The sequence below is a fragment of the Globicephala melas genome, chromosome 20 (assembly GCF_963455315.2).
Source record: "Globicephala melas chromosome 20, mGloMel1.2, whole genome shotgun sequence".
In the NCBI taxonomy this organism is placed as follows: Eukaryota; Metazoa; Chordata; class Mammalia; order Artiodactyla; family Delphinidae; genus Globicephala; species Globicephala melas.
This window is the reverse complement of record NC_083333.1, coordinates 13,939,827-13,951,687: the sequence shown is the minus strand read 5'-3', so window position 1 is coordinate 13,951,687 and position 11,861 is coordinate 13,939,827. Positions and strand designations below refer to the sequence as shown.

Sequence of the window (11,861 nt, the reverse complement as noted above, 5' to 3'; positions counted from 1 at the left end):
AACTAAGAAAATTGTCATCAGCATACCTACCCTAAAAGAATGGCGAAAGAAAGTCCTCTAAATAGAAAGGAAACAATAAAGGAAGAAACCCTGGAACATCAAAAAGGAAAGAACACAGGAATCAAAAATAGTAGTAGATACAACCGGCTTTCTCTTCTTAAGTTTTCTAAGTTATGTTTAATGATTGAAGCAAAAATATACCACTGTCTGATGTGGCTATAAATGTATGTGAGAGGAAATATTTAAGACAATTGTATCAATAAATAGGGGAGAGTAAAGGGACTTATAGGGAGGTAAAGTTTCTATATTTCACTTGAACTGATAACATGACAACAAAAGAAGACAATGGTAAGTTTTCTATATACATAGCTAAAGCAACTACAAAAATGACATGCAAAGAAATACACACCTACACTCTCACACACACACACACACACACACACCCCAATACTATAGGAAGGACCAATTTCTGGTAAGACAGCCTGAGGAGTCCCACTGACCCTTTGCCCAGTGAAACTGGTGAAAATTACTTTCAAAACAACAATATTGAAAGCCTTCGGAAATGGTCCTAAGGGAAAACAGCAAATGAAGAAATGTCTATCAAGAAAATCTATAAAAATTCTGTAAGAAAGGTAAGGGTCTGTGACTTTTTTTTTTGCCACGCAGCATGTGGGATCTTAGTTCCCCGACCCCTGCATTGGAGGTGTGGAGTCTTAACCACTGGACCACCAGGGAAGTCCCTAAGGGTCTGCAATATTTGAATCAAGATCACTTCCTCTCTTCCACCCTCCCAGCTCAGAGAAAAAGGGACTCCACTCCCAATTACTAAAGCCAAGAAGAACACAGGCTGCTCCCAGACAGAGCACTTTCTTCCCAGGAAGGACAAGACATCAGTATTTCTCATTCTCCCTCCAGCTACCAGTTTCTGAGGCTAACTCCTTGGAAAGTGCAGTCATGAGGTGGGGGCTCTCTCCTTCCCAGCCATCCCTCATGGAATAAAGGCTCTTTCATGGATCCAGTGTGCTTAGAGCACTGAGGCCCTGATTAAACCTACATCTGCTTTCTAAGGTGCTGGTTCCACTCCAAGAGGGATAAGCCAAAAGGACCTCAGGCACCAGCAAGTGCTCAGCTCCTAGAGTAGGAGTGTCACTAGGAGAGAAGTTAACAGTTGTGCCTACCACCAGCTCCAAAGCCTTGGCTCAGAGACTTTGCCTGAGGGGAGAAGCAGGTCATAAAACAGAGCGCTCCTAATATTTGCCCAAAGGAACTGATTTCATTTGCAAAAGAGGGCAGAGAAGTTCAAGCCTAACTTCACTCTCAAGGACAGCAGAAGTTGTGAAAGGAAATTGGGAAAGATGCATGATACAGGTTAACCTGTAGGCCAGCTAGCATTCAGGAGACACTATGGAATACTAGTTAGGAGGAATCCTACAGGTGTAAGAACAAATATCAAACACTGACCTCAGAAGCTATTTTTTTAAAGGAGCCAGAATTTTATTGGATTAATCTGTAGAACAATCTATGCCCAAGGGCATTATTAAAAACAATAAAGTAATCAGCCAGAAATTAGTGGAGTTTAACAGCCAGATGTGGTCAGGAAAAGACAGAAAAAGAGCTTTATCAAAACCACCGCCATCCTAAGGTGACTGTAGGCATACCAAAACTGCACTTCTAAGGGGAGTAACATCAGAGGTTTAAGCCTATCGGTAGGAAATAAACTTCATTAAAATAAGTCAGCCAGTTAAAAAAAATAAATAAGCAAATAAAACTAACAAGCCCTGAGAATGGTGGCAGCACCCAGAGTTGCTACAACATATTATCTAAAATGTCTAGTTTCCAACAAAAAATTATGAGGCATACAAAGAAACAATTATGACCTGTACACTGAAAAAAGAAGGTGACATGAGCTGCCTGTGACAGTAACCAGATGTTGGATTTAACAGAAAACACATCAAAATAGCAATTATAAATATGTTCACAGAGATAAAATAAATCATGATAAAAGGAAGTAAAGGAAGGCACGATGACAATTTCACATCAAATAGAAACTATCAATAAACAGAAATTATTGGGACTTCCCTGATGGTCCAGTGGATAAGACTCCACGTTCTCAATGCAGGGGGCCCGGGTTCGATCCCTGGTCTGGGAACTAGATCCCACATGCACGCCGCAACTAAGATTCCCTTGCTGCAACTAAGAGTCCACATGCTGCAACTAAGAAGCTTGCATGCCGCAACTAAAACCCAGTGCAGGGGCTTCCCTGTGGCGCAGTGGTTAAGAATCCACCTGCCAATGCAGGGGACATGGGTTTGAGCCCTGGTCCGGGAAGATCCCACATGCCATGGAGCAACTAAGCCCATGCGCCACAACTACTGAGCCTGCGCTCCAGAACTAGCAAGCCACAACTCCTTAAGCCCGGGCAACTAGAGTCCGAGCTCTGCAACAAGAGAAGCCACCGCAGTGAGAAGCCGGTGCATCGCAACGAAGAGTAGCCCGCGCACTGCAACAAAGAGTAGCCCCCGCTCACTGCAACTAGAGAAAACCCGCACACAGCAACAAAGATCCAATGCAACCAAAAATAAATAAATAAAATAAATAAATTAAAAAGAAAAACCCAGTGCAGTCAAAATATAAATAAATAAATATATATTTTTTAAAGACAGAAATTATTTTAAAGGAACCAAATGGAATTCTGGAATTGAAAAGCACAATAACAAATAAAAATTCATTAGAGGGGGGCTTCCCTGGTGGGGCAGTGGTTGAGAGTCCACCTGCCAATGCAGGGGACACAGGTTCATGCCCTGGTCCGGGAAGATCCCACATGCCGTGGAGCGGCTAGGCCTGTGAGCCATGGCCTCTGAGCCTGCGCGTCTGGAGCCTGTGCTCCGCAACAGGAGAGGCCACAACAGTGAGAGGCCCGCGTACCGCAAAAAAAAAAAAAAAAAAAAATTCATTAGAGGGGCTTAACAGTATATTTGAACAGAAAGAAAGAATAAGCAAGCTTGAAGGCAGAGTGATAGAGACTATGCAAACCAAAGAACAGAGGAGAAAAAAATGGAAAAAAAAAATCAGAGAAACATGAAAAACCATTAAACACACCAGTATATGTGTAATGGGAGTACCAGAAAGAGAGGAGAGAGAAAAAGACAACCTACCAAATGAAAGAAGATATGTGCAAATCATATGTCCATTAATGGGTTAATATCCAAAATACATAAAGAATTCATACAACTCAACAACCAAAAAATAAACAACCTGATTAAAAAATAGGCAGAGGAGTTCACTAGACATTTTTTCCACAGATGACATACAGATGGCCAACAGGCACATGAAAAGATTTTCAACATCACTAACTATCAGGGAAATGCAAATCAAAACGACAGTGAGACATCACCTTAAGCCTGTTAGAACAGCTATTATCAAAAAGGCAAGAAGTAACAAGTGTTGGTGAAGATGTAAAGAAAAGGGAACCCTCATGCACTGCTGATGGGAATGTAAATTAGTGTAGCCACTACGGAAAACAGTATGGAGATTGCTCAAAAAGTTAAGAATAGAACTACCATATGATCCAGCTATCCCACTTCTGGGTATTTATCCAGAGATTATGAAAACATTAATTAAAAAAGATACATGCGGGGCTCCCCTGGTGGCGCAGTGGTTGAGAGTCCACCTGCCGATGCAGGGGACACGGGTCCGTGCCCCAGCCTGGGAGGATCCCACATGCCACGGAGCGGCTGGGCCCGTGAGCCATGGCCGCTGAGCCTGCGCGTCGGGAGCCTGTGCTCCGCAATGGGAGAGGCCACAACAGTGAGAGGTCTGCATACCGCAAAAAAAAAAAAAAATATATATATATATATATATATATATATATATATGCACTCCTATGTTCATCACAGCATTATTTACAACAGCCAAGATATGAAAATGACCTAAGTGTCCACTAATGGATGAATGGATAAAGAAGATGTGGTAATATATAGAATACTACTCAGCCATAAAAAAGGTGAAATCTTGTCATATACAACAACATGGATGGACCTTGAGGGTATTACGCTAAATGAAATAAATCAGATGGAAAAAGACGAATACTGTATGATTTCACTAATATGTGGACTAAACAAACAAAAACAACCGAAACGGAGTGAGGAGGAGCCGCCGCCGCCGCCGCCGCCGCCGAAGGGGCGGCCGCCGAAGGGGCGGCCGCCGCCCGCCTGCGCTCAGAGACTCACGCAGCCCCAGTCCCGCCAGTTCGCCAACACTGTAGTGCCGGCCCCCCTTCCTTTCCTGGCCCTTCCCCCTCCCCGGCTTCGGCTCGCTCCGCCTTTCTGCCCCCCACCCCCACCTCACGGGCACGGGCCATTCCCGGCCAGGAAACGCCGTGGCGCCGCGTTGGGCCTAACTCGAGTCCTGCTGCCTCCCGGGAGTGCCGTGCGCCGCAGCCCGGGCCCAGGCCTGGGACAAGGTCTTCAGAACTACTGGCAGATAATTTTGGGGGACTTCATATTCAGAGGTCTATAAAAAGGATTCCTCATGTCCATAACATGTTGGTTGAGGCTCTGCAGCTCACCCCCACTCTCAGAGTGGCCAGTCTCTGATAATTGGACCCCGTGATTTCCACTCTCTGCTGTGTTGGACGTCATGAGCATTGCAATCCCTCTGGGAGTCACCACACCAGATACATCCTACTCAGATATGGCTGCTGGATCAGAGGTATCCTGTCTTGGTAGTGAATGGAAGAGGGCCTGGTCCCTGGGGCAGTGCAGAAGGCACTTTCATCATCTCACTCACTGCAAATGTCATGTGAGGTTTCATGGAAGTATTAAGAGATCCAATTAAGAAGAATAGTTCTGAGTCTAAACCAGCCCAGAGTGGCTTCTCTAGGGGAAACTCCCTGCTCAGCTGCCCTGAATCTGTGGAGGCTAGTCCAGCAGTTAATGAGAAGAGCGTGTATTCCACTCATAATTATGGGACCACTCAGAGACATGGGTGTCGAGGACTGTCTTATGCTGATCATAATTACGGAGCCCCTCCTCCTCCGACACCTCCTGCTTCTCCCCCTGTCCAGACGATCATCCCCCGTTCTGACCTGAATGGCCTGCCGTCGCCCGTAGAGGAACGCTGTGGAGACAGCCCGAACTCTGAAGGAGAGACTGTTCCTACCTGGTGTCCTTGTGGTCTTTCTCAGGATGGCTTCCTTCTCAACTGTGACAAGTGCAGGGGAATGAGCAGGGGGAAGGTTATTAGACTTCATCGGCGGAAGCAGGACAACATATCAGGTGGGGATAGCAGTGCAACAGAAAGCTGGGATGAGGAGCTTTCTCCTTCCACTGTGTTGTATACAGCAACACAGCACACACCTACAAGCATCACCTTAACTGTCAGAAGAACCAAACCCAAGAAGCGGAAAAAGAGTCCAGAAAAGGGTCGTGCAGCACCAAAGACGAAGAAAATCAAGAATTCTCCTTCTGAAGCACAGAATTTAGATGAGAATACAACTGAGGGATGGGAAAATCGGATAAGACTATGGACTGATCAATATGAAGAAGCCTTCACTAATCAGTACAGTGCAGATGTACAGAACGCCCTTGAACAACATCTACATTCTAGCAAGGAATTTGTGGGCAAACCTGCTATTTTAGACACTATTAATAAGACTGAATTGGCCTGTAATAATACAGTTATTGGTTCCCAAATGCAGCTACAGTTGGGAAGAGTCACTCGTGTTCAGAAGCACCGGAAGATCCTGAGGGCTGCAAGAGATTTGGCTTTGGACACTCTTATAATAGAGTATCGAGGCAAAGTCATGTTACGGCAGCAATTTGAGGTCAATGGACATTTCTTCAAAAAACCATACCCCTTTGTGCTCTTCTACTCAAAATTCAATGGTGTAGAGATGTGTGTGGATGCACGTACTTTCGGTAATGATGCTCGGTTCATCAGAAGATCATGTACACCAAATGCAGAGGTGCGACACATGATTGCAGATGGGATGATTCACCTCTGTATCTATGCTGTGTCTGCCATCACCAAGGATGCTGAGGTCACCATAGCATTTGACTATGAGTACAGTAACTGTAATTATAAAGTGGACTGTGCATGTCACAAGGGGAACCGGAATTGCCCTATACAGAAAAGGAATCCCAGTGCTGCAGAACCGCCACTTCCACCTCCTCCAAGCCTGCCCACCATCGGAGCAGAGACAAGACGTAGAAAAGCACGACGGAAAGAGCTAGAGATGGAGCAGCAAAATGAGGCTCCAGAAGAGGAAAACAACCAGCAGCCAGAGCAAATTCCTGAGAAAGTAATTGTATCCAGTGACCATGAGGCAATAGACAATCCAGAAGAAAAAGCAGAAGAAGAGAAAGGAGAGATTACAGATGACCAGGAGAACCCAGCTCATAGCAAGAGGACCCGGGAAGATAGGAAGGTTGAAGCCATCATGCATGCTTTTGAAAACTTAGAAAAAAGAAAGAAGCGGCGGGATCAGCCCTTGGAACAGAGCAACTCTGACATAGAGATTACTACCACCACCTCAGAGACTCCTGTGGGAGAGGAGACAAAAACTGAAGCCCCTGAATCTGAAGTTAGCAACCCTGCTTCAAACATTGCCGTCCCAAGCAACCCACAGAGTGTTGGAGTGAACACCCGGAGGTCTTCCCAAGCAGGGGATGTTGCTGCCGAAAAACCAGTCCCCAAACCACCTCCAGCAAAGCCTTCTAGGCCCCGACCGAAGAGTCGAATTTCTCGGTACCGGACCAGTTCAGCCCAAAGACTAAAGCGTCAGAAGCAGGCCATTGCACAGCAGGCAGAGTTATCACAAGCTGCCTTGGAAGAGGGGGGAAATAACAGCTCAGTAACTCCTACTGAAGCTGGAAATGTAGACAGTTCAGGAGAAAACAGGCAATTAACAGGGTCTGACCCAACTGTGGTGTCAGTTACTGGATCCCATGTCAACCGTGCTGCATCTAAATACCCCAAAACCAAAAAGTATCTAGTTACAGAGTGGTTGAATGACAAAGCAGAGAAGCAAGAGTGCCCTGTTGAGTGCCCTTTACGTATCACCACGGACCCAACTGTACTGGCAACGACCCTGAACATGTTACCCGGTCTTATCCATTCCCCGTTAATTTGCACCACCCCCAAACACTACATTCGCTTTGGCTCACCCTTTATCCCTGAGAGGCGTCGAAGGCCGCTTCTGCCTGATGGCATGTTCAGCTCCTGTAAAAAGCGCTGGATAAAGCAAGCCTTGGAAGAAGGGATGACCCAGACATCATCTGTACCCCAAGAGACTAGAACTCAGCACCTATACCAAAGTAATGAGAATAGTAATTCTTCTAGTATCTGCAAAGACAATGCAGACTTGTTGAGCCCATTAAAGAAATGGAAATCTCGCTATCTGATGGAGCAGAATGTTACCAAGTTACTGCGGCCTCTTTCTCCAGTCACACCACCCCCTCCCAATCCAGGCTCAAAGAGCCCCCAGCTGACCACACCTGGCCCATCTCACCCAGAAGAGGAGTGTCGAAATGGATACAGCCTCATGTTCTCACCAGTCACGTCTCTTACTACTGCTAGTCGCTGCAATACTCCTCTGCAATTTGAGCTTTGTCACCGAAAAGACCTGGACTTGACAAAAGTAGGCTACCTTGACTCCAACACTAACAGCTGTGCTGACAGACCTTCCCTGATAAGCTCGGGTCATTCTGACCTGGCTCCTCATCCCTCTGTCGGACCCACCTCTGAGACTGGCTTTACAAGCAGGAGTGGAGATGGACATCAGACCCTTGTGAGAAACTCGGACCAGACATTTCGGACAGAGTTTAACTTGATGTATGCCTACTCCCCATTGAACGCTATGCCTCGAGCAGATGGATTGTATCGAGGGTCTCCCCTAGTAGGGGATAGGAAGCCTTTACATTTGGATGGGGGCTATTGTTCCCCTGCAGAAGGGTTTCCCAGCAGATATGAGCATGGTTTTATGAAAGACCTCTCTCGTGGATCCATGTCACCTGGTGGCGAAAGGGCTTGTGAGGGAGTCCCATCTGCCCCACAGAACCCACCACAGAGGAAAAAGGTATCCCTGCTGGAGTACCGCAAACGGAAACAGGAAGCCAAGGAAAATTCTGCTGGTGGGGGAGGTGACTCTACACAGAGCAAAAGCAAGTCTGCAGGAGCTGGGCAAGGCAGCAGTAACTCACTTTCTGACACTGGTGCCCATGGTGTGCAGGGATCCTCAGCCCGAACCCCATCTTCCCCTCACAAAAAGTTCTCCCCATCTCATTCCTCTATGTCTCATTTGGAGGCCGTAAGCCCATCGGATTCCAGGGGCACTTCATCTCACTGCAGACCTCAAGAGAGTATCAGCAGTAGGTGATACTGCTGATACTGTGAGGTGTGTGATGGTTCCCACATCAGTAGAACGACTCCGAGAAGGAGGGAGCATCCCCAAGGTCCTCCGAAGCAGTGTGAGGGTGGCCCAAAAAGGAGAGCCTTCTCCCACGTGGGAGAGTAACATCACAGAAAAAGACTCAGACCCTGCAGATGGTGAAGGCCCAGAGACACTGAGCTCAGCACTCTCTAAAGGAGCAGCCGTTTACAGCCCTTCCAGATACAGCTACCAGCTCCTGCAGTGTGATAGTCCACGGACAGAATCACAAAGCCTCCTTCAACAGAGTTCCTCCCCCTTTAGAGGACATCCCACCCAGTCTCCGGGATACAGTTATCGAACTACTGCACTGAGACCTGGGAACCCCCCTTCTCATGGTTCTTCAGAATCCTCCCTCTCTTCCACGTCCTATTCCAGCCCTGCCCACCCTGTGTCCACAGACTCGTTGGCCCCATTTACGGGGACACCAGGGTATTATAGCAGCCAGCCACATTCTGGAAACAGCACCGGCAGCAGTCTTCCAAGGAGGAGCTGCCCTTCTAGTGCTGCTAGCCCTACCCCGCAGGGCCCCTCAGACTCGCCGACCTCAGACTCGGTTTCCCAGTCCAGCACAGGAACTATGAGTTCCACCTCCTTTCCTCAGAACTCTAGGTCGTCATTGCCATCAGACTTCCGGACTATCAGTCTGCCCAGTGCTGGGCAGTCAGCTGCCTACCAGGCCTCCAGGGTATCTGCGGTTTCCAATTCACAGCACTACCCACATCGAGGGAGTGGGGGTGTGCACCAGTACCGGCTCCAGCCACTGCAGGGGTCAGGGGTCAAGACTCAGACAGGACTTTCCTAGGGCTTCTGGATTTGGGCAAACAGAACTTGAATGAGCCCATAGCTGCTTCCTTCCAGCTGCCTCTGGAACCTAGGCCGAGCATATTGCTGGGGGAGGGGGTACAAGGTGCCAGAGGATTGGGTCTGGTCAACAAGAAACAAGACTTGTGGTCGTGACTGGCTCTGGCCTTGGAGAAAGATGTAAATCTTGTCTGAAGCAGAGACTATAAAGAAGTTTCTCCCTGCTGTTAAGGGTACATTGTTGACAAGCAAATGGTGTTTCGGTTAGTAATGGTTCTAAGTGCAATGAGTTGTGTTGAAGCCTCCGTCTCCCATCCTTGCCTGTATCCTGTAGTCACTTGTGCAGTGAGGACATCTTTTTAAATCAAAAAAAAAAAAAGTTTTCAAAGGAAAAAATGGTGAGAAGAGCAAATCTCAAAGCCCCAAGCCATCTGAGTAGTGTTAGGGTTTTATGCACTTAAGAAAAAAGGTAGGTATATAAGACAACCATTCCAAAAGCAGTTATCTGGCCAAGATGTGTCCACCCAAGAATATTCCTTACCTTTGTCTTAGAAACACCAAGAAAGAGGCGGGGATAGTGAAGCTTGGAGTGTGCTTTGACTGAGGGGTGCCTGGATCTCTGAGGAAGAGCTCATGGTCAACTCTTGATTATTCAGGAGCAGACTGTCCTAGTAGATTGTCTGAGCCCCCAGCTGGTACCATCCCACTCCCCTTCCCCAAGCTATTTCACAGCTCAGTAATCTATGAAGTAAGTAGGCAAAGAAAAGAGATATAACTGAGATGGGCCAATTGCATTGCTACTTATCAGCTTTTGGCAATAAATTTGATTAGGAAGGGTCCCAGGTGGTTAGGGAATTCTTTGAATTTTATTTTTTCTACTCCCAATTAATCAGGAGTTGACGATCCCCTGAGTAGGACTGCCTCCATGATTGGGGAGCATGCACTCGTGACTGCAGGGTAAGAGTGGAAAGATACATTTGTGGAATGGCACCGACAGGGCTGTGATTGTGTGTGGCATGTCCCACGTTTCTTTGGGAGATGCTTATTTGAGAGTGGCCCAGGTGAGAGTGTTATAAAGCCACCCACATACCTAATAACACTGTTCTGGATGAGAGATGAGAGCAGACTGGCTTCTCCCCATCAGTGCATTGTGCCTGTTGTACACCCCTGCAGGAGCCCTGGAGCCAGCCAGGTGGGGTACACAATCTTTTTAAATTCCATACGGTTGCCAGCTTATTTCTTTCACTTGTTTACTGTAATATCCGGCGTGTTTTTATTTATCTAATTTTGTATTCAGTTATAACCATGGTAGGGGTAGCAGATATCTGACAGGTGTAATCCCTGGTGCTGCAGTGGACCTTACTTCTTTCTTTTGGACAAGATAATACTGTGAGTCTCCCTCCTTCCTTCCCTCCAGTTTGTTTTCTCCTTTTTTCCCTCAGCCTCTTACATCCCCTTTCTTTCTACCCTCTCCTACAACTATCATATGCACAGTCTTCTCTCTTTGTGTGTGACTGTTACAAAATTTCACTTTTTCAAAATTGAAATCAGGTGTTTGCTCAAATGAGGGGAGATTTTTTTTTAATGCTGAGACTTCAGCAGAATACTTTTCTTTTTGTTTCCCCCACAAACCCATCAGTCTGGGAGAGCGTTGGGAGTGGAAATCATGTTGCCTGGGATGCTGGTTTCTTTGTGTATTATATAAAACGTATGTAAATGTCTCTCCATTTGGGCTGGGGTTTGCATTCTCCCCTTGGCTTTTGACTGAGGGGAGAGGCCAGCGGGCAGGCGGCCCTCACCCTGCCTGGCACGTGCAGAGACCCCAGCCACTCTGTGTGGGCAGGGTGCTGTCAAGACCAGACCTCTGGGGGGGGGGGCAGGGGGGGGGACTCTTGGAAGGGAAGAAGTATCACTTCTTTCTCAAGTGGAGTGTTTACACCTTGCTGTAACATTTGAACTTTCACAAGAGATGTAATAATTTTGATAATAAAATTCTTAACCATAATAATCATTAAAAAAAAAAAAAAAAAAAACCGAAACAAAATAAACAAAAGCAAACACAGATACAGAGAACAGAGTAGAGTAGTGGTTACCAGAGGAGAAGGGGGTTGGGGGAGGGAAAAATGGGTAAAGGGGGTCAACTATATGGTGACTAGATAGAAACTAAACCTTTGGTGGTAAGCACACCATAGTGCATACAGAAGTTGAAATGTAATACTGTACACATAAAAGTTATATAATGTTATAAACCAATAAAAAAGCAAACAGTCCAATAAAAATGGGCAAAAGACTTTCACAGACACTTTCAAAAAAAAGATATGTGAAGGTCCAATAACCAAATTAAAAGATGCTCAGTATCACTGGTCTAGAGAATACAGATTAAAACCACAAGGAGCAGGCTCCGCCCCCAGCCCGAGACTTGGAGGCGTCCCACCCCCGAGCGAGCGCCCCTTTCCATCCCTCTCCAAGGAGGGCCTGCGGGGTTCAGCAGGGGCGAGTTTCGGTGTCTAAAGCCTTCCTTTTCCCATAATGTGCGCATAGCCGTGTGGATGAAAGGCTCTTGGTGCTGCAGCCAGAGTCAGTGTTGTGCCTCTGAGGTGGGAGAGCCAACTTCAGGACACTGGTCCAC

The 11,861-nt window shown here is 46.8% G+C and overlaps 1 protein-coding gene across 1 annotated transcript; it reads left to right on the top strand.

The window, feature by feature from the left end:
- The first annotated feature begins 4,256 nt into the window (after window positions 1-4,256).
- On the top strand, window positions 4,257-11,098 carry LOC115855820 (histone-lysine N-methyltransferase SETD5-like). Its single transcript, XM_030861413.3, is given in 3 exon segments — window positions 4,257-4,709; window positions 4,903-8,398; window positions 8,400-11,098. Coding segments are annotated over 3 exon segments (4,401 nt in total). The 5' UTR covers window positions 4,257-4,638; the 3' UTR covers window positions 9,234-11,098.
- The last annotated feature ends 763 nt before the right edge of the window (window positions 11,099-11,861 follow it).